General features: G+C 39.8%; 1 protein-coding gene across 4 annotated transcripts in view; it reads left to right on the top strand.

Annotated features, from left to right (window-relative positions):
* LOC309620715 (uncharacterized protein) overlaps window positions 1–19991 on the top strand; it is an 84576-nt gene extending 64585 nt beyond the window's left edge. For 2 of the 4 annotated variants that reach the window (XR_014239598.1, XR_014239599.1), the window contains 2 exons: window positions 6–100; window positions 5010–19991. Coding sequence is in view for 2 of the 4 variants with exons in the window: in XM_082377583.1 (XP_082233709.1) it covers window positions 6–22 (17 nt within the window). In the remaining 2 variants the exon portion in view is untranslated. Of the gene's footprint in view, window positions 1–5 lie in introns of all 4 variants that reach the window. The other 2 variants (XM_082377585.1, XM_082377583.1) reach the window with 2 other exon arrangements.
* The last annotated feature ends 3577 nt before the right edge of the window (window positions 19992–23568 follow it).

The raw sequence follows: 23568 nt of genomic DNA, 5'->3' as shown, positions 1-23568 counted from the left end.
CCTAGATCCTGTGAAACCTTAGTATAGTATTTCTCTCCTGCTGGTGGAAGAGAGAAGCACAAGACTAAAAGCTCTCTGGTTTTCAGCCTCTGATAGTAAGGTAAAGTGCTTACATACTCTGTCTCTCTAGAGTTTGCCTTGTCTTGGAGATAACCAAGTTTTCTATCATTCCATAAATTATAGAGTATCATTGAAGTAACTTCAGGATTTTTTTTTTTGCTTTTTTCTCTGCTAGAGAAAATTCTAAGAGCATGAGTATATAATGTTTGCATGAAGTTGTCAAGTTTATTGATGAAAGAAATTTCATGCTTTTTGATTAATAGATCTTTATGCATCTAATATATGCACTCTTGCATATATTGTGCATTCTTGTTTTAAGTAGCACATTCAAAATTCCCTTTGAGAATCTTAGAATCCACTTAGTTTGGGGCTTGCATTGTTAGCAGATACCACAAGAATGGAGCAAATGATGACTATGTATCTGCCCTAGATTTCTGTATTTGTGTATTTTGGGAAAAGGAGCACTGAAAAATAACAAAGAAATTTCAGTGCTTGATGTTTTATTCTGATAACCAACATTTAAAATTAAAATGAAAGCATGTATGTTCTCCCAGTGGCTGCCTGCATGCCTTCTCTTTTTGTGAGCCATTTAAAGTAGTAGTATAAAATAGTTAAAAGAAGTCATTAAAAAGTTTCAGTTTTGGGCTTCCCTGGTGGCGCAGTGGTTAAGAATCTGCCTGCCAATGCAGGGGACACGGGTTTGATCCTTGGTCCGGGAAGATCCCACATGCTGCGGAGCAACTAAACCCGTGTGCCACAACTACTGAGCCTGCGCTCCAGAGGCCGTGAGCCACAACTACTGAAGCCCGCATGCCACAACTACTGAAACCCATGAGCCTAGAGCCCGTGCTCTGCAACAGGAGAAGCCACCGCAGTGAGAAGCCCGCGACCCGCAACGAAGAGTAGCCCTTGCTCACTGCAGCTAGAGGAAGCCTGCATGCAGCAACGAAGACCCAATGCAGCCAAAAATAATAAATAGAATAAATAAATTGTTTTTTAAAAGTCTCAGTTTTGTCATTAATTGGCTATAGCTTTAAGTATGTCATTTATACTCCTTGGATCTTAGTTTCTTCATTATCAACAGGGGAGGATAAGATTAGTGGACTTCTAAGAAGACTGCTTCCAGTTCATATATTTCAGATCTGCATGATTCTGATTCTATGTGTGGTTACAGATTGTTTAGCTAATTTAAATTTCAAGCAGGAAGATTGAGTGCCTCTCTGCAAATGTACCAATGAAACATTTACAAAAGGAAATTGTGGACAGTGTGTTTGTGCAGTTACCAAACTAAAAAATAATGTGGAGAAAACTTTAGGAGGGGAGATGAGAGTGTGGATTCAGAGAAAACGTGGATAATAATCAAGTTGAACAAGCTCACATTGGAGGACCTCCATCTTCTCAGTGAACTAGCAAATAAGTTTATTTACTGTCCATGAAGGCTCTTTGGTAGTTTTGAAATTTAAATAGACTAGAAAAGTTTTGGATCAGCCTCTGTGGGGTCCAGGACTCAGGTAGGGATGAATAAAAAAATTATTAAGTAGTATTTCAGGTTTGACCCCCCCAAACACTATCATTATCCAGATTGCTCACCTGCTCTTTCCTCAAACTTGGATATGAATGACTTTTTATAATTTCCAAAAGTCAAATATACTCTGTGGGTTAATATTTAGTAATAGTGAAAGTAGTTTTTATTGTTCTACAAACTCTAAAGACAATTCTAGATAAGAAGATAAACCACTTTTGGAAACAGAATTAGCATCATTTGGATGAGCGTGCAACCTTCTAAAATGACCTGAAGTGACATTGGCAACAAAGGTCAAGTAAGATAAATATTACCTTTTCTATAGCTGGACTTGAGCAGTGTTCATTCTACAACTTCAGGCTTGTTTGAATCTGTTTAGAGTCCTGACTGAGGCAGGGCCTTGGACAAGATACAATGGAAGGATGTCCACCATTCAGATGATCTCTCTGACTTAGCACTACAGTTTAACTTCTCACATTCCTACTTTTAACATTTTATATAAGTGTTTTGGTTAGCCATCTTAAGAAGGATGCATTTTTGATGTCCAATTTTGCAGAACACCTCTTTTTGCATGCTAGACAATTCACGGTGTGGTAGAAAGATTCTAATTTGTATTAATATGCATCAATTTGAACATTCTACAAGTGCAATCTCTTTTCAAGGTTAAATATAGTTAAGAAGTTGAATTGCTTGAGAACTTTATGATTTTTTTTAAAAAAGTACAGAGATTTCTGATATACCCTCTCACCCTGCTCCCAGTAAATATATTGAATTAGTATGATTCATTTGTTACAGTTGATGAGCCAATTTAAATACATTATTTTTAACTAAAGTCCATAGGGTGCATTAGGTTCACTCTTTGTGTTGTACATTCTATGGGTTTTAACAAATACATGATGGCATGTATCTACCATTATAGACTCACACACAATAGTTTTACTTCCCTAAAAATCCTCTGTGCTCCACTTATTCACCCCTCTCTCCCCAACCCTGAACCCCTCACAATCACTGGCCTTTGAACAATCTGAATAGGTTTGCCTTTTCCAGAATGTTATATACTTGGAATCCTACACTATGTAGCTTTTTCAGTTTGGTTTCTTTCACTTAGCAATATGCATTTAAGTTTTCTCCATATCTTTTCTTGTCTTCATAGCTCATTTCTTTTAATCAGTGATTTCTTTTACTCTATTGTATGGATGTACCACAGTTTATCCATGCACCTATTGGAGGACATCTTTTTTAGGTCCCATTTTCTTATTCATTAAATTTAAATGTATGGTATGAAATATTAAAAAACCATACTAATTTCTAAGATCTACATTTCAACAGAAAAACATTAAAAATGTCCATGATAAATCAAGAAAAACTCCTTGGTCCACCCATTTTTTCTTTTTCTTTTTTTTCCCAGGAGTGAAAATGGGTTTGTTTGCCTTTGGTTGGTGACATATTTCTCCATTATTACCACCACTAGTACTAGCTCTACCCCCAATTGTCATGATAATAATCATGACTGAGGGTCTGAGATTTAATGCTCTATTTCATACATAATATTGTTTTGAGCTTTCGTGAAATGATATTATTAAGTGAACATCTATGGTGGTGATCACTGCAGGGAAATGAAGAATTCAGAGCTCAATCCTAAGCTTAAGCACTGAACCCAGGTGATGAAACTATATATTGTGTCATGTTACAGTAAGTTCTATGGTAGAAAATTATTTTGTTAGATGGAAGAAAAATGTGACCAGTAGCAGACTTTCTGGCAAATTAACACTTTAGTTTAAATAACTCTACAGATTTTATTTTCTAAGACAATAAACATTCAGGCATTAGTTTCTTAAACTACCCTGAATGTTTTGTGATAGAATGTATTACACAAGCAAAACTTTTGAGAGGAAATTTTCATGATGGTGTGAATAATTGAGCCATGGTATTTCCTTTCAAGAAGAAAATCCCCATTTTAATGATTTCCCAAAACCCTCTGTAGACCTCTGAGAATCTGGACTACCATAATTTAATAACCTATAAACTTTATATATCCACCTTTGACAAAAGCTCCCATGTATACTTAAAATTTTCATCAGTGTCTGAATTTTACAGCTGATTAAGTACTGTCCTCAATACGTATTTGTTTCTTAAATTGGTCTGTTTCCACATTCGACTTAAAAGTTATGTCAAAAGTCACCAGTGGGGCTTCCCTGGTGGCGCAGTGGTTGAGAATCTGCCTGCTAATGCAGGGGACACGAGTTCGAGCCCTGGTCTGGGAAGATCCCACATGCCGCGGAGCAGCTGGGCCCGTGAGCCACAGTTGCTGAGCCTGCGTGTCTGGAGCCTGTGCTCCGCAACAAGAGAGGCCGCGATAGTGAGAGGCCCGCGCACAGCGATGAAGAGTGGCTCCCACTTGCCACAACTAGAGAAAGCCCTCGCACAGAAACGAAGACCCAACATAGCCATAAATTAAAAATAAATAAATAAATAAAAATTAAAAAAAAAAAAAAAGTCACCAGTGAACCCCAAATGACCCAATCTAGTGGCCTTTTCCTAGCCTTTTTCTGTATTTATAATGTTTTATAATTTTAATAAAGGTTTCATTTTTTCCTGTCCTCCTACTTCCCTTTTCACATCTCTGAGAAGTCATTTACTCTCCCTTTTACTTCCCAGTGTGGCATTCTCCAAGGTTCTGTCCTCAGCTCATGACAAATAATATGCATTCATGAGGAGATAGTCTGCTATAGTAGTAAGGGAACTAAATTAGGTGTGGGAACTGCATTAAAATCTTACTCATGTTTCACACTACCTGCATAAGCTTTGTTCAGTCACTTAAATCTTGGAGTTTCATTTTCCTTGTTCACAAGAAGTGAGATAAAACTTGCCCTATCTATATTACAAGGTGATAATAAGAATCAAAAAGGATAATACATGTAAAAACTTTGATAATATGTTACTATGCAAATGAATATTAATTATGTTATTAGAAGACAGGTAGGTCATTGGCACTGTGAGACAGACTCTTTGTATAAAGCTAATTGACCCTCAAGGACCTCAAACCCATGACCTTGTATTAATTATCCATGTTTGAACCAACTTATAGGATAGTTGGCTAGCCATATAGAATAATTCTTCTTTGCATATGTTTATCATGAAATATAATTTTTCATCATTTTGGGGAAGTATTTCAGAAAGCCTTTGATGAGGGTGCCAACTGTCCTCACATTAGGGTGTTAGCAGAAGTAGTCATTGTGTAGAGTTTAAAATGCTTATGAAATATCTGACTTATCAAATATCTGACTTATGCATGTACTATTAAGCCTTTGAATGTTGATAAATAAGCAATGTATAATCTATAAAAAAACACAAATGTCTACTGTTATGAATTGTTTACTGTATATTTTATTACAGGCACTTAAACACTGAATTATTTATATTACAGGAGCATGAGCCCTCAGCTTGCTCGTAAATTTCAGGACCTCTTCTCCTGCATCCACAGGCAGATAGAGGGTCATCCTCATCAACAGCTCTACCAGCGCCACCTCTACCTAGAAGAGTTGCTCCTCCTCCTCCAACTACTTTACCTAGAATAAGTAGTAAACCATCACCACCACCATCACTTTTGTTGGAGGATCTCTTCCTCCAGGATTACCACCTGCTCTGTCTCATGGAATGAAGCAGAAATAAATGTATAAACTTGAACTCTATATATTGAGTCTTGAACTGCATGACTTGATTCTCCTTTGAGAGAAATCAACTCGTCAAAGGGAAAACTTTTAACTAGAGTTTTTCAGTATCTTCTGGCCATTGGTGGTCATTAGTGTGTGAAAACTGCATAGCTGTGTACAAGTATGGTATAATTTTAGAGAATATGACTCTTGACTCTTTAACTTTCCTTTGTGAGCTCACCATCTTATGTTCCTCTTTCAGTACAGTCTCTCAATAATTGAAAACTCCATAGAGAATATGAAATTCATCTAGAAGGCAAAGTAGAATTAATAAAGTGATGTAAAGATAATTGTATTAGTTTCCTAAGCCTGCCATAATAAATTCCTACAAACTAGATGGCTTCAAAAAACAAAGTTTTCTGTCAATTCTGAAGGCCAGTAGTCCAAAATCAAGGTGTTGGCAGGGCCACACTCCCTCTAGAGGCTCTGTTCCTTGCCTCTTCCAGCTTCTGATGGCTGTTGGCATTCCTTGGCCTGTGGCCACATCTCTCTCTGCTTCATATTCACATGACAATCCCCTCTGTGTGTCTGTACACTTCTTCCTCTCTTTTATAAGGATACATGTGACTGCACTTAGATCCCACTCAGATAATCAAGGATAAGCCCCTCCTCTTAAGATCCTTAAGTTAATCACATCTTTTGCCATATAAGGTAATATTCACAGGTTCTATGGATTAGGACATGGCCATGTCCTTTTGTAAACCACCATTCATCCCACTACAATAATACAGGAAATACATTCTCAAATTAAGGGCAATTTTGTTTCTTTTTACCATCTTTAACTTCAAATGGTATAACATTCTTAGATATGAACATAAATATTTTTTGTAATTTTGAGCCTTATTATCTTAGTTATTTTTGTACTTAGAGAATGTTTCTATTTATTTTTAAACTTTCAGATAGTGTGGAGTAGGTGATAACATTCTGTGGTGACAAAAACCTAATTGCTTTTATTTATTTATTTTTATACATTTATTTATTTATTTGTTTTTATTTTTGGCTGTGTTGGGACTTTGTTGCTGTGCGCGGGCTTTCTCTAGTTGTGGCGAGCAGGGGCTACTCTTCATTGTGGTGCGCAGGCTTCTCATTGTCGTGGCTTCTCTTATTGTGGAGCACGGGCTCTAGGTATGTGGGCTCAGTAGTTGTGGCTCGCGGGCTCTAGAGCGCAGGCTCAGTAGTTGTGGCACTCGGGCTTAGTTGCTCCGTGGCATGTGGGATCTTCTCGGGCCAGGGATCAAACCCGTGTCCCCTGCATTGGCAGGTGGATTCCTAACCACTGCGCCACCAGGGAAGCCCCCTAATTGCTTTTAGATATGGTGATTGAAACTATCTTTCTCCTGAATATTATTTTACTTAATCATCATCAAATAATATAACAAAATTTACCATTTTAACCAGTTTTTAAGTGTATAATTCAGTGGCATTGAATACTTTCACAGTATTGTGCAACCATCACCACTATCCATTTTCTGAACATGTTCATCATCCTGAACAGAAACTCTTTACTCATTAAACAGTAACTCCCCATTTACTCCTCCCCTCAAGCCCCTGGTAACCACCATTCTACTTTCTGTCTCTATGAATTTGCCTATTCTAAGTACCTCATATAAGTGGAATCATATAATATTTAATAATGTTTGTCCTTTTTGTCTGGCTTATTTCACTTAGCATAAGTACTTATTCAAGCCCAGGGCTAGGTGCTACATGAGGACTGGATATCATTTGACTCTGAGCCATAACACTAACAAACCAACTTAAGAGTCAACTTCTAGGGGACTTCCCTGGTGGCGCAGTGGTTAAGAATCCACCTGCCAATGCAGGGGACACAGGTTCGAGCCCTGGTCCAGGAAGATCCCACATGCCGCAGAGCAACTGAGCCGGTGCGCCACAACTACTGAGCCTGCACTCTAGAAGCCCCTGAGCCACAACTACCGAGCCCGCGTGCTGCAACTACTGAAGCCCGCACACCTAGAGCCCGTGCTCCACAACAAGAGAAGCCGCTGCAATGAGAAACCCGCGCACCGCAACAAAGAGTAGCCCCTGCTCACCACTAGAGAAAGCCTGCGCGCAGCGATGAAGACCCACCGCAGCCAAAAATAAATAAAATTTTTTTAAAAAAGTGTCAACTTCTAGAGGATACAATTAATCAAACAGCCACATGGACCTTCTAAACTAGTAATCAATAAAATGAAACTAGACTACAAGTAAATATTTGGATATGAAGCCAGAGATAGAGAAATTACTTATGGTCAATAAGGTTCCAAATAGACAGTGGAAAGACCATATCCAAGATCAAATGTTGTACCAACAAAAGACAGCTGCCTTTGTTTCGAGAGCCTACCAAAGGATATAGGCTTGGTGATAAGGAAATGCTCAAATATAGGAACCCCAAAACAGCAAAAAGTATTCATCTGGAACTTCATGTAGCCATTGGCCTGTACATGGTGGTCAGTGTACGTGTCGAAACAGAAAGGGGGCAATGAATGTGGCCCATTGAGAGTAGAAACAAACCAAGAGACAAGGTAATGAACAAGGGGTTGACCTGCATCAGAAGAAAGACTTCCTTGATAAAAGGGACAGCAGTGGACAGTGTGAAAGGTGATATAAGCAAGTGTGCCAGGAAACCAAGGTCCAAAGAGGCTAATTGCTTTTGCCGTTATGAGCCAGGGTTTCACATGACAAATTCACACACCTGGGGCTCTCATGCTACAAATCCATTGCTCTCTCCTTGCTGTACATGGACTTTCTGATTTCATCTTAGGGTTGTCAGGGAGGAAGACATTTTCTTCTACTCTTCTAGGTTTTTCTGGCTGGTCTAAGAATTAAATTGGCATGAGACAGATTAATAGGAGAAAATCAAGCAAAGTTTAATAACGTATTCATGGGAGGGATCCAGGAAAACTGAGTAATTCACAAAAATGGCTGAAACACTCACCTTTAATACCATCTTCAGCTAAAGACAAAAGAGGGTGTTAGGGGTAGTGGTTTGGGACTTCAAAGGGGAGGAAGGCAATTCACATGGAGATGGAAAAGCAAATGTTTGGTAAACAAATGTATGCTGGGCCAGGCAGAGACAGTGGGAGACAGAGAGGAATTGTAACAAACAGACTTTGCTAGGTTCCTCCCTGTCTACACACCTAGTTCATATTATAGTTATCTATGGTGATAGCTCCCTTCCTGGAATAGGTCCTCTATCCACATTCTTTAGGGGAAGGTCAAAGCTTCTTCCTGAGTCTTTTCGTCTTGATTGTTTTCAGCTCGAAATAATCTGCATGCCAAAGAGACATTTTGGGGTGACAAATTTTGTTCCCCTACAGAGCAGAGACCAACTTGACCTGCAAACCTTCATAACACTTGATGCCTCTAGACTCCCAGCCTCAGCTCCAGCTCCAACTACCCTTCTCTGGGCTGGGCCAGTTTCAATGCCAATAAAGGCGAGCTCAGTATACTCTAATTCCTTTCTCAGCCACAGGCCAGGACCATCATGACCTGCTTTCTGACTTGCTTCTGTTCGCTCCAGTTTTGCCTTGGCTCAGGTTCTTTTCTTCTTTTTTTTGAAGATAAAAGGAAGCATCAAGTTAATGAAAACCTAATTTACATACTGTTCTGTATGGCATTCAGATTAATAGGAGAACAATGGATATAATAAGAAAATTATACAAGGATTGAATTTCACATGGATCATTTGATATTCTACCTGTGCTGTGAGCAAGTCATGTTGCATTAGATCAAATCCTGATTTTATTACGTTACCGAATATCCCATTGTCACATCCTCACCTTTTGCCTCTTCATTACAGGGATGTAATCGCAGGATGAACCCCTCAGAGCTTGTGTTCAACTGCCCGTTTGTGCCTATTTCACAATCTGCCATTGTTACAAGACACTCTGGTTAATAAGCAGATAATAGGATATGTAGATTGCATGTACCTGATGAGGACGGAAAAGTGTTTGGCTCAGGTTCTTGAAGATTACTTCCACTCAGTGTCTCCACCCCTGCCTGTGGATGGATTTTGATTTACAAGCTCAATATGAGGCAGGAGATAGATGGGCCCAGGGTGAGCAGCTGGAATTTGTTCCCTGTGGACCGATACTCCAAGATGAAGAGAGGCTGACCCCAGATAAGAGATAAAAGACCACATATTTCTCATTCTCGAAGTCAAGGAGACCTTCCTGACTATGAAGCTCCTTGGAGGTCAAAAGGGGAGTGATGTCAAGCTACCAATAGGCCTCTTCGCTGGAATCCATCTTGGCTAAGAGATGCATGCACACACGGGAGGATCCTGAGATATACCAAATATGGACTCAGAACCAGACAAATCAAAATGATGGGCCAAAGGAAACCCGGAAGAAATACCCCATATGAGTGATTTAAACTACCACGAGGGCACGATTCTCTCTGAGTCCACCCGTGTGTCTATCCACATGTACAGTACTCTTTTTCCTCCTATTAAACACTTCGCTTCACTACTTTCTCTCTTTGTGGGAATTCTTTTCGGCAAAGCCGAAGGGCCAGGGCCTTGTCACTGGCCACTGGTCTAGCGGCTAGGATTCAGTGCTCTCTGCCGCGGCCCAACCAATGGGCCCAATCTCTGGCTGGGAACCAAAACCCCGCTTCAAGCCGCTGCAGGCTGAGGCCACCCGAGATCAAATACTCAGTGCATCAAGCTCACTCCCTTGGCCCCTACATCTCCTGGAACTCCACAATTCTCTCTGGCCTTCTGGTAAGGCAGGAGAGAGATGGGCTCCAGGTTAGACATTTATAATCAGCCTCCTGTTTATACTTCGAGATAGAAATAACAACAGGAACAGGGTAAATAGCTAGACTGTGTCTCCTGTGGACACTTTAAGATAACAGTAATGGCAGGGGCAGAGAGGGGCTAAGCCCTGCTTGGGCAAAAGGTCAAGAGGTCACATATTTCTCATCCTTGGGGTCAGGGAGACCTTGACTGCGCATGCACAGAAAGGCTCCTCTGGGGTCAAAAAGGGAGGGGACACCAGATCAATAATAAGTTTTGCTAACTTCCCAAAGGTCCTCGCGCTGAAATCCATCTTGGCTAAAGGATGCACGTGCACATAAGGGAGGGGCCTGAGACAAATCAGCTATTGGGTCAAAACAAGACGAATGGCCAGAGGAAAACAAAGACCTGGAAGACTGCCCCCTTATAAACGATTTAAACTTGCCAAAGGCGTGACTTTCTCTGAGCTCACCTGTGTGTCTGTCAGCACGTACTCTGCTTTTGTAATAAATACCTTACTTTCCTCTCTACCTTCTGTCTTTTTGTAAAAATTTTTTTCAAGGCAGACAAGAACCGGGGCACAGACCCTAGCCCTTGGCCCTCGTGGTCTAGTGGTTAGGATTCGGCGCTCTCACCGTCACGACTAGAGTTCTATCTCTGGTCAGGGAACTAAGGTCTCACTCCAAGTTGCTGCTCATTGCTGTCTCCCCGAAATCACTGGGATACAAATCCTGGCCCCTTCATGCTTTGCTGCACCCTTGTAGGAGGCAGGGGAGGCCTAGGCTGACAAATACTGTTCCTGAAATCTACGTGCTCACCAATTCTGCTCTCAGAATCCTGCTGCCTGAAATGTATCCCATCACGATTTCAAGACAAATGCCCACACACATGGTCATATGTAATTAGGATTAAAGGGAACCTCAGCTTCAAGATCAAGTCAAAATCCTTCCCAGATGAAGACTTTTATTTTCCTACTAAAGGCAGACCATTTCCCAAAAGTTTAAAGCGTTCCTTGCCTTCAGTTCAATTTTAAATAAGCAAGTTGCATTATGCAATTTAGCCACTAGATGGCAGGACCTCTTCAACCTGAGTATAACACTAACTGCTCAGAACATCTCCAGGTGGTCACAAGGGGGAGCCCCAGACAAAGCAAGAGGAATTTACCAGGTTTTGGTGAAAGAAGCTCTTTCCAAGCGTATCTTTATCTTGATAATGATGTTAGCAAGTATAATTTTGATCACCTACTTTGTTTCCACATTAATAAATCTCTCCTCTTTACATCTTCTCTCCACATTTAGGAACTCTTTTAAGGAAAACCACTTTAATCAGGAAAGAAAATCTGAGACTTTTTATGGAAATACAGGGCACACACAAAGGCTCCACTTTTGTCGAAAATGTATTTCAAAGGAAGTCTCTAGGAATCCTCAGCAAGCTTGCTCTGAGCACAGATCCTTTCAAACACAGAAAAACTGATCCAAATTTCACTCAGTTATTCACAGATCTTTAAAATTAGTTTCATGCTAAGTACTTTGAGCTCTTTCCAAGGGTGAAGTAGGTGTGTTGCAAAATTATTTTCCTCTTTTTAGAAAATAAAGCCAGCTCTGAACAGAAGCTTTCAGAGCAATGGTATGGTTCCACCAAGTCTCATTTTCCTCTACCACAAGGGCAGCGTCTCAGATAAGAGCTGCATCTCTAGCCTTGGTCCTGGAACAGAGCCACATGACAGATACACAGCATGAGCAAAAACTAATCTCTTGTTATTATAAGCCACTGAAATTGGGGAATTATTTGTTACCACAACATAATCTAGCCTAAACTGATTTATACAGTATATCATAGGAAGGACTCTGGCCTGGTTTTGATGACATGCTCTGCTTAAAACCCTTCAAGGACACTCATGTGCCTACTGGAGTCCAAATTCCAGCATGTAGTAGTTATAAAGGTCCTTTCTGATATGGTCCTACTTGTCTCTCCAGCCTCATTTCCTGGGACTCCCCTTTATATTCCATATTCTAACCATACTGGCCTATTTTAAAATTTCTCAACGCATAATGTTGGCCTTTAACTTCATGTATTTGTACATGCTGGTCTTCATAAAAAGAATGTTATTCTTCCTATCCCACCCCAATCAACCCAAAATGTCTATACTTCCTTCAAGAATCCACTTAAACAGAATTTGCTCTGTGGAGGCTCATATAAACCTGCCTCCATTAAACACAATTGGTTGCTCTTTCCTGCACCACAAGATTTTGAACATCCTCTAGCAGCCCTTACCTTGCTATTCTGTAAAAATTTACATTTATCTTTCCAACTTTTCTTGAAAGAAAAGACCTTGCCTTATTCATCTTTGGAGTCCAAGAATCTAATGCAGTGCTTGGCACATAATAGAGGATCAATATAAGTTTATGAAAAGTGCTAACATACAGTCTTTTTCCAGCAAAGTTGTATACAAAAAGATGAGACAGGCCCTTCCACCATGTTAAAAGATAATACAAAAAATCTAATCTATTCCACTCTTATTTTGCTTCCATTTTCTTTATCAAGGATAATCCTCCATATTGGAAAGAGCAGAACACGTATGGTTAAGAGGAAACTGAAGCCTGAGATAGAAGAAAAGATAATAAAAGAGCATCTAGTAGCTTTTTAGTGTTCAAATCTCTATGACCAGATAAATTATAGCCTAAGACATTGAGATCTCCATGATATCTCACGGAAAATACAAGAGACACTAAAAGACTAGAAACAAGAAAATTCTATTGCAATTTTCTCAATTTCAAATGATAAAGAAAAGACCAGATTCTAAAAACTACAGATTAAGAATTTAACACGGTTTCTCACACCATATACAAAAATAAACTCAAAATGGATTAAAGATTTAAATATAAGACTTGAGGGACTTCCCTGGCAGTCCAATGGTTAAGACTCCACACTTCCAATGCAGGGGGCGCGGGTTCAATCCCTGGTTAGGGAACTAAGATCCCACATGCCACGCAGCGCAGCCAAAAAAATAAAATAAATATGACTTGAAACCATAAAACTTCTAGAAGAATACATAGGCAGTACACTCTTTGACAGTGGTCTTAGCAATATTTTTTCGGATGTCTCTTCAGGCCAGGGAAACAAAAGCAAAAATAAACAAACGGGACTATATCAAACTAAAAAATTTTTGCACAGCAAAGGAAACTATCAACAAAACAAAAAGACCGCTTACTGAATGGGAGAAGATATTTGCAAGCAAAATATCTGATAAGGGGTTAATATCCGAAATACATAAAGAACTCATGCAAGTCAATATCAAAAACAAACAAACAACCCAATTAAAAAATGGGCAGAGGGACTTCCCTGGTGGCACAGTGGTTAAGAATCTGCCTGCCAATGCAGGGGGACACGGGTTTGAGCCCTGGTCCGGGAAGATCCCACATGCCTTGGAGCAACTAAGCCTGTGCACCACAACTACTGAGCCTGCGCTCTAGAGCCCGCAAGCCACAACTACTCAGCCCGCATGCCACAACTACTGAAGCCCACGTGCCTAGAGTCCGTGCTCCACAAGAAGAGAAGCCACTGCAAAGAGAAGCCCATGCACTGCAACGAAGAGTAGACCCAGCTCGCCACAACTAGAGAAAGCCCGCGCCCACCAACAAAAACCCAACGTAGCCAAAAAATAGAGAAAGAAAGAAATTAAAAAAAAAAAAAAAAGGTCTGAGGACCTGAATGACATTTTTACAAAGAAGACATACAGATAGCTAACAGGAACATGAAAAGATGCTCAACATCACTAATCAGAAGGGAAATGCAAATCTAAACCACAATGAGATACCATCTTACACCTGTCAGAAGGCCAATATCAAAGACAATAAATAACAAGTATTGGTGAGGATATAGAGAAAACAGAACCCTCATGCACTGTTGGTGGGAATGTAAATTGGTGCAACCACTATAGAAAACATAGTTTGAGACTCCTCAAACATTTACAAATAAAACTACCATATGATCCAGCAATTCCATTGCTGGGTATTTATCCAAGGAAAACAAAACACTATTTCAAAAACATATATGCACCCCTATAAAAAAAAAAAAGAAAAGAAAAGAAAAGAAAGCCAGAGGAGACGAGAGAGTGGGCTGAAGGAAAACTGGAGGCAAGGAGACCAGTTCTGGGCATGTGAGTAGAGGTGAAACTTGAATGTATTTTCTCATTCTCTTTGCAAACAACCTGAAGATGGAGGCTGTGGTTTCCAGCATTAAAGAACACTAGGACCATCCATCCCTGTAGTGAAACAAGTGGGATTTATGGCTTACTGAATGAACCATGGATTGTCTCCATAAAAGGTTGAAGAAAGTACTTAACTTGGGGTTTTAATTTGTATTAGGTGGTTTTAGAGAGGGTTTAAAGAATTAGTGCTTTGGTCTAGATTGGATGCTGTGATATAATAAGAAATAAATATTTAGTCTTTGTCCCTGGTTGCTGGCACACAGATTCTAAAACCCTTGGAATCTCCCAGATAATAAGAGTGTGTTTTGTATGCTAATTAGATGACTGGTGCCTTGGGGCTGCTCCCAGAAGGACCAAGGCATGATTAAAAGGTTAAACTTTCAGCCCCATCCTCTGACCTCCAGGGAGGGGAAAGGGACTGGAGATTGAGTTCAATCACCCTCACCAGTGTAAGCTGGCATCATCCAATCTGTTGAGGGCCCAAATAGAACAAAAAGGAAGAGAAATGGTGAATTCTCTCTCTCTCTTCTTGAGGTAGGACATCCATCTAATCCTGCCATCAGACATCAGAGCTCCTGGTTCTTGGGACTTTGGACTCCAGGACTTACACCAGTAAACCACCTCTCACACCGAAACCGAGCAGGACCCTGTGGGGTCCCGGGCACAAAAATCTTTCTGTGTCCTCCGTTTCTTGTTTGTAGGAAATAGGCTTCATTCAGCCTCCACGACCTTCCCTGAGTTCCAAAGGGCAGGTTCAAAGAGTTGCTAATCAGGGAAGGGAGGGGGATGCAGAGACAAGGGAGGAGAAGACAAGAAACAACAGTGCAGCCTTGGGGCAGTGTTCTCCTCAAGGGATACACATAACAATATCCTTGAGCTCTTCTGCAGAACTAAAAATCCCCACCAAATGGAAGATGTTAACTACTTGATGGAGCATTCTTTATTCCAGAGAGAAGGTCACAGTTCAATAACCTCGATAACCACAGAAGCCCATCACGAGACCATCTGATACCAGATGATCTCTGGATTGAAGAAATGCAGGCCCTGCATGCACCCTGACCCTTATCAGCAACCCAATCCCTTGACTATAAGACTCCTCACAACCCCCCAGCCCCCACCCCAGGTTGGGACACAGTTTTGAAGGCATTAGCCCACTGTGGCCCCCTTTGCCTAGCAAAGCAATAAAGCTATTCTTTTCTACTTCACCCACACTCTGTCTCCAAGATTCAGTTTGGTGCCAGTGTGCAGAGCATGATTTTCGGTATCAACCCCCACCCTGGTTTCTTAGGCCTTTGGACTAGGAGTTACACTATTGCCTCCCCTGGTCCTCAGGCCTTCAGACTTTGACTGAATTGTACCACCACTGGCTTTCCTGGGTCTCCAGCCTGCAGATGGTAATTAGTGGGATTTCTTGGTCTCCATAATCACATGAGCCACCACCAATTCATTATAATATATATACATATATATATTTCCCATTGGTTCTGTTTCTCTGGAGAACCCTGAGTAATATAATCACCAATGGCCAATGATTTAATCAACTGTGCCTACATAATAAAATCTTCATAAAAATCCCTCAACAGTGGGGTTCAGAGAGCTTCTGGGTTGGTGAACACATCAGGGTGCTGGGAGGGTGGCATGCTTGGAGAGGTCATGGAAGGTCTGCACCTCCCTCCCCCCAAATGCATGTCTTCCATTTGGCTATTCCTGAGTTGCGTCCTTTATACTAAACTGGTAAGTATAAGCATTTCACAGAGTTCTGTGACCTGTTCTAGTAAATCATCAAACCTGAGGAGGGGATCATGGGAACCCCTGATTTATAGCCAATTGGTCAAAAGTACAAGTGGCAACCTGGGACTCATGACTGGTGTCTGAATTAGGGGCAGTCTTTTACATTAGCATTCTGTCTTTTACATTAGCATTCTGTAGATTGACAAACTTATAAATACTATTTACAATTCCTAAAACGTGTGTGCTTTCTTATAGAAAATGTAACGTGGCATGCAACATATTTATTAAGAGTCCTAAATATCTTTACTTTCTCTGTAAAAGGAAGCCTATGTTCAGTATTTAATGTTTCAGTATCTTATTTTATTCTGGAATGATCTAGATATTCAATAAACTTCCATCATTTAACTTAATTTAGCAAAACTCTAAAGTTTCAAGTTACTAAAAAATCTGGAGAAACTATTTTTAAATAGACATACCATAAAACATAATTATTCTTAAAGAGTTCACCTAAAAACTCTTATCTCATTTATATTTAATTTACTTATGAAAATATCATACCAAGTTATTTTTCTTGCTGACAAATTACATAATAGAAATAATATCTTATTTGACTTCTATTAAACCTAGGTATAATAAAAGTATTATATTTAATGTTGATGACTCTAAAGACATGTCTGTACTAATTAAACCAACAAACTTTAACTAAATTTAATACCAAATATTACTTTAATACTAAATATTTCCAAGATCACGTGAACCTGAAATTCATTTGGTTTAGTTTCTTTTATATTTCTGAGAACTTACTTAAGCACTTAATTTCCTTTAAGCCAATTAAATAGAGCTCATTTACAAATTAATTTTGTCAATACCATTTGGGGATAGAGACATATCATATCTATAATGTACACACAGACATATAGACAGACACAACTAGAGATCTCATAGCTTTGTTTTGAAACTTAGTCATAAATCAGATATTACAATATAAAACTCACTAGTTTATAAATAACAGTTGAAGTAAGTTAAGTTTACTTGCTTGAGTTTAAAAAGTTTCTCGCTTTTTTCCCCTCACTCTCAGGAATTAGAGATGGTCTAGATAAGAGAAAGATAAGAGTTCCTGAGAGCCTTGGTAGAACATTTACATCTCAAAGGCACAGGGAGAGAAATTTGAGCTCCTCCTAGAAGGGCTTTGTTCCTTTAGGGTCAGAATTTCGAAAAGATGTTTTATCAAGCTGGCTTTCTCTAATTGCATATGCAAAAACCAGTTTTGGAATGTCAAAAAAGAGCCTCATCTTGGCCATTTCAGGGCAGAATTTCCTTAGTTGTCAACTAAGTATGTACTTGTGGAGAGTGGCCAAGATGGTTGAGTAAAGAACCTGAGCTCACCTCCTCTCACGAGCACACCAAAATCACAGCTATCTGCAGAACAACCATCAGTGAAAAAGACTGGAACCTACAGGAAAAGAGCTTCTACAACTAAAGACATAAAGAAAGAATCACAGTAAGATGGGTAGGAGGGGTGGACTCACGATGTAATCAAATCCCATAACCCCCTGTTTGGGGACCCACAAACTGGAGAATAATTATATTGCAGAGGTTCTCCCACAGGAGTGAGAGTTCTGAGCCCCACATCAGGCTCCCCAGCCTGTGGGTCCAGCACGGGGAAGAGGAGCCCCCAGAGCATTTGGCTTTGAAGGCTAGTGGGGCTTAATTGCAGGAGCCCCACAGGACTGGGGGAAATAGAGACTTCACTCCTAAAGGGCATACATAAAATCTCATGTGCACCGGGTCCCAGGGCAAAAGCAGTAATTTGATAGGAGCCTGGGGCAGACCAATCTGCTGGTTTTGGAGACTCTCTTGGAGAGGCAGGGGTGGTGGTGGTGGCTGTAGCTCACAATGGGGACAAAGACATGAGTGTCAGACATATTTGGGAACATTCAACTGCATGAACACTCCTGGTTGCTGCCATCTTGGCTCATTAGCACCAAGATGTGGCCCCACCCAACAGTCTGAAGGCTCTAGTACTGGGACGCCTCAGGCCAAACAACTAACTGGAAGGGGACATGGCCCCACCCATCAGCAGAGAGGCTTCCTAAAGACTTCCTGAGCCCACAGCCACCTCTAGACATGCCCCAAGACATGGCCCTGCCCACCAGAGGGCCAAGACCCAGGTCCACCCACCAGTGGGTAGGCACCGGCCTTTCCCACCATGAAGCCTGTATAAGCCTCTAAACCAGCCTCACCTACCAGGGGGCAGATACCAGAAGCCAGAAAACTATGACCCCACAGACTGTGGAATGAGTCTGCTAACAGCAGGTTAGACCCTACCCTAGGACCAGCTGGGACCTGGCCCTGCCCACTAGCAGGCCAATGCAATTTTTGGGACACCCCACGCCCCATAATCAATTGTGTAAGGAACCGGCCCCCACCCCAACAGTCTGAAACAAGCTCTGGGATCTCTGGGCCCTGCAGCCAGACTCCAGGAATAAGCTCTGCCTGCCAGTAATCCAGCACTAACCCCAGGATCTGGCTTCACCTGCTAGTGGGTGGGCAACAGCTCCAGAGTCTTCAGGACCCTGAACCTGACCACCAGTGAGCCAGCTCTAACCCTGGGGTCCCCTAGGGTTCTGCAATCAGCCACCTCCGGACGAGGTCCCACTATAGAGCCAGCAGCATCTGTACAAGGCAGAGCCTGGCAACCAACCAGACTAGGGGCCAACCAAGCCTACCAGACCATCCACATGGTCAGCCAGCCACAAGAGAAGGGCCCACGCAGCCCTCTTGTGTCAGTCCCTAGGGCATATGGCTTGGGTGACGAGAGGGAGTGTACTGCTGGTATGCACAGGACATCTCCTACAGAGGGTCACTTCTCCAAGGTCAAGAAATGTAACTAACCTACCACATACATAAAAGTACAAATAGCAACTAGAAAAAATGAGGCGGCAGAGGAATATGTTCCAGACGAAGGAACAAAACCCCAGAACAACTAAGTGAAGTGGAGATAGGCAGTCTACCCAAGAAAGAGTTCAGAGTAGTGCTCATAAAGATGGTCCAAGAAATCGGGAGGAGAATGGATTGGGAGTGAGAAGTTAGAAGTTTTTAACAAAGAGTTAGAGAACAATCAGAGATGAAGAATACAATAACTGAAATAAAAAACACACTACAAGTAATCAAATAGTGGAATAAAAGATACAGAAGAATAGATCAGTGAGCTGGAAGACACTAGTTAAAATCACTGCCACTGAACACAAAAAAGAATAAAAAGAAATGAGGATAGTTTAAGAGACCTCTGGAACAACCTCAAGCACACTAATATTCACATTATGGAGGTCCGAGAAGGAGAAGAGAGAAAGGGCCTGAGAAAATATTTGAATAGATAATAGCTGAAAACTTCCTTAACCTGGCAAAGAGAACAGTCACACAAGTCCAGGAAGCACAGAGAGTCCCATACAGGATTAACCCAAAGAGGAACACACCAAGACACATTGTAATCTAAATGACAAAATTAAAGATAAAGAGAGAATATTAACTAGTAACTGTAAATATATATGCACCCAACATAGGAGCACCTCAACATACAAGGTAAATATTAACGGACATAAAAGGAGAAATCAACAGTAACACAGTAATAGTGGGGGACTTTAACACCACACTTACATCAATGGACAGATCATCCAGACAGAAAATCAATGAGGAAACACGGGCCTTAAATAACACATTAGAACAAATAGACTTAATTGATATTTATAGAGCATTCCACCTGAAAGCAGAAAACACATTCTTCTCAAGTGCACATGGAACATTCTCCAGGATAGATCACATGCTGGGCCACAAAGCAAGCCTCAGTAAATTTAAGAAAATTGAAATCATATCAAACATCTTTTCAGACCACAACACTATGAGACTAGACATCAACTACAAGAAAAAAACTGCAAAAAACACAAACATGTGGAGGCTAAACAATACGCTACTAAACAACAGTGGATCACTGAAGAAATCAAAGAGGAAATTTAAAAATGTCTAGAGACAAATGGAAATAAAAAATACCTAGAGACAAATGAAAACAAAAACACAACAACCCAAAACCTATAGGATGCAGCAAAAGCAGTGCTAAGAGAGAAGTTTATAGCTATGCAAGATTACCTCAGGAAACAAGAAAAATCTCAAATAAACAACCTAACCTTGCATGTGAAGGAGCTAGAGAAAGAAAAACAAACAAAACCCAAAGTTAGTAGAAGGAAAGAAATCATAAAGATCAGAGAAGAAATAAATGAAAGACACTAAAAAAAATAACAGAAAAGAACAATGAAACTAAAAACTGGTTCTTTCAAAAGATAAACAAAATTGATAAACCTTAAGCTACACTCATCAAGAAAAAAAGGGAGAGGGCCCAAATCAATAAAATCAGAAATGAAAATGAGGAGTTACAACCGACACCACAGAAATACAAAGGATCATAAGAGACTACTATGAGCAACTATATGCCAATAAAATGGACAACCTAGAAGAAATGGACAAATTCTTAGAAAGGTACAATCTCCCAAGACTGAACCAGGAAGAAACAGAAAATATGAACAGACCAATTACCAGTACTGAAATCAGTAATTTAAGAACTCCCAACAAACAAAAGTGAAGGATCAGATGGCTTCACAGGTGAATTCTATCAAACACTTAGAGAAGGGTTAACACCTATTCTTCTGAAACTATTCCAAAAAATTTCAGAGAAAGGAATACTTTCAAACTCATTCTATGAGGCCAGCATCACCCTGATACCAAAACCAGACAAAGATACCACACACAAAAAAATTACAGGCCAATATTACTGGTGAATATAGATGCAAAAATCCTCAACAAAATACTAGCAAACTGAATCCAACAATACATTAAAAGGATCACACACAATGATCAAGTGGAATTTTTCCCAGGGATGCAAGGATTTTTTAATATCCACAAATCAATCAATGTGATACACCACATTAACAAATTGAAGAATAAAAATCATATGATCATCTCAATAGATGCAGTAAAATCTTTTGATAAAATTCAACATCCACTTATGGTAAAAAACAAAACAAAACAAAAAAAACTCTCCAGAAAGTGGGCATAGAGGGAACATACCTCAACATAATAAAGGCCATATATGACAAACCCACAGCTGATATCATACTCAAGGGTGAAAAGCTGAAAGCATTCCCTCTAAGATCAGGAACAAGACAAGAATTCCCACTCTATCCACTTTTAATCAACATAGTTTTGGAAGTCCTAGCCACAGCAATCAGAGAAGAAAAAAGAAACAAAAGGAATCAAAATTGGAAAGAAAGTAGTAAAACTGTCACTGTTTGCAGATGACATGATACTACACATAGAAAATCCTAAAGATGCTACCAGACAAGTACTAGAGCTCATCAATGAAACTGGAAAAGTTGCAAGATACAAAATTAATATACAGAAATCTGCTGCATTTCTATGCACTAACAACGAACTATCAGAAAGAGAAACTGATGAAACAATCCCATTTACCATTGCATCCAAAAGAATAAAATACCTAGGAATAAACCTACCTAAGGAGGCAAAAGACCTGTACTCTGAAAAATATAAGATGCTGATGAAAGACCACACAAACAGATAGAAAGGTATACAGTGCTTTTGGATTGGAAGAATCAATATTGTTAAAATGACTATACCACCCAAGGCAATCTATAGATTCAAAGCAATCCCTATCAAATTACCAATGGCATTTTTCACAGAACTGGAACAAAAGAATTTTTTAAATTTTTTATGGAACCACAAAAGACCACAAATAGCCAAAACAATCTTGAGAAAGAACAGAGCTGGAGAAATCACGCTCCCTGACTTCAGACTATACTACAAAGCTACAGTAATCAAAACAGTATGGTACTGGCACAAAAATAGAACTATAGATCAATGGAACAGAACAGAAATCCCAGAAACAAACTCAAGCACTTATGGTCAATTCATCTCCTGCAAAGGAGGCAAGAATATACAATGGCGAAAAGACTATCTCTGCAATAAGTGGTGCTGGGAAAACTGGACAGCTACATGTAAAAAATGAAATTAGAACATTCTCTAATACCACATACAAAAATAAACTCAAAATGGATTAAAGACCTAAATGTAAGACCACATACTATAAAACTCCTAGAGGAAAGCATAGGCAGAACAGTCTTTGACATAAATCACAGCAATATTTTTTTGGATCCATTTCCTAGATTAATGGAAACAAAAGCAAAAATAAACAAATGGGGTCTAATGAAACTTAAAAGCTTTTGCAAAGCAAAGGAAACCATAAATAAAACAAAAAGAAAACCTACGGAATGGGAGAAAATATTTGCAAACAATGCAACTGACAAGGGCTTAATTTCCAAAATATATAAACCACTCATACAGCTCAATAGCAATAAAACAAACAACCCTATCAAAAAATGGGCAGAAGATCTAAGTAGACACTTCTCCAAAGATGATGTACAGATGGTCAACAGGCATATGAAAAGATGCTCAGCATCACTAATTATTAGAGAAATGCAAATCAAAACTACAATGAGATATCACCTCACTCCAGTCAGAATGGCCATCATCAAAAAGTCTACAAATAATAAATGCTGGAGAGGGTGTAGAGAAAGGGGAACCCTCCTACACTGTTCGTGGGAATGTAAATTGGTGCAGCCACTGTGGAGAACAATATGGAGGTTCCTAAAAAGCTAAAATAGAGTCACCTTATGATCCAGCAATCCTACTCCTGGGCATATATATGGACAAAACTATAATTCAAATAGATACATGCACCCCAATGTTCATTGCAGCACTATTTACAATAGCCAAGACATGGAAGCAACCTAAGTGTCCACTGACAGATGGATGGATAAAGAAGATGTGGTACATATATACAGTGGAATATTACTCAGCCATTAAAAAGAATGAAATAATGCCATTTGCGGCAACATGGATGGACCTGGAGATTATCAGACTAAGTAAGTCAGAGAAAGATAAACATTATATGATATCACTTGTATGTGGAATCTAAAAGAATGATACAAATGAACTTATTTACAAAACAGAAATAGATTCACAGACATAAACAACAAATTTATGGTTACCAAAGGGGAAAGGGCAAGAGGGATAAATTGGGAATTTGGGATTAACAGATACACACTCTTATATATAAAATAGGTAAACAATAAGGACCTACTGTATAGCACATGGAACTATAGCCAATATCTTGTAACAACCTATATTGGAAAATTATCTGAAAAAGAATATATGTGTGTGTGTGTGTATTACTGAATCACTTGCTGTATACCTGAATCATTGTAAATCAACTATACTTCAATTTTTAAATATTAAATTATTAAAAATTTATGCCAGATATAAGGATTAAAAAAAGTGAGAATATTAAAAGCAGCAATGGAAAAGCAACAAATAACATAAAAGGGAACTCCCATAAGGCTGTCAGCTGATTTTTCAGCAGGAACTCAGCAGGCCAGAAGGGAGTGTCATGATATATTTAAAGTGATGAAAGGGAAAAACCTACGACCAAGAATACTCATCCAGCAAGGCTCTCATTCAGATTTGATGA

Source organism: Balaenoptera borealis (assembly GCF_965194805.1).
Source record: "Balaenoptera borealis genome assembly, chromosome: X".
In the NCBI taxonomy this organism is placed as follows: domain Eukaryota; kingdom Metazoa; phylum Chordata; class Mammalia; order Artiodactyla; family Balaenopteridae; genus Balaenoptera; species Balaenoptera borealis.
The sequence above is the reverse complement of the archived record's forward strand: the minus strand, read 5'-3'. Positions and strand labels throughout refer to the sequence as shown.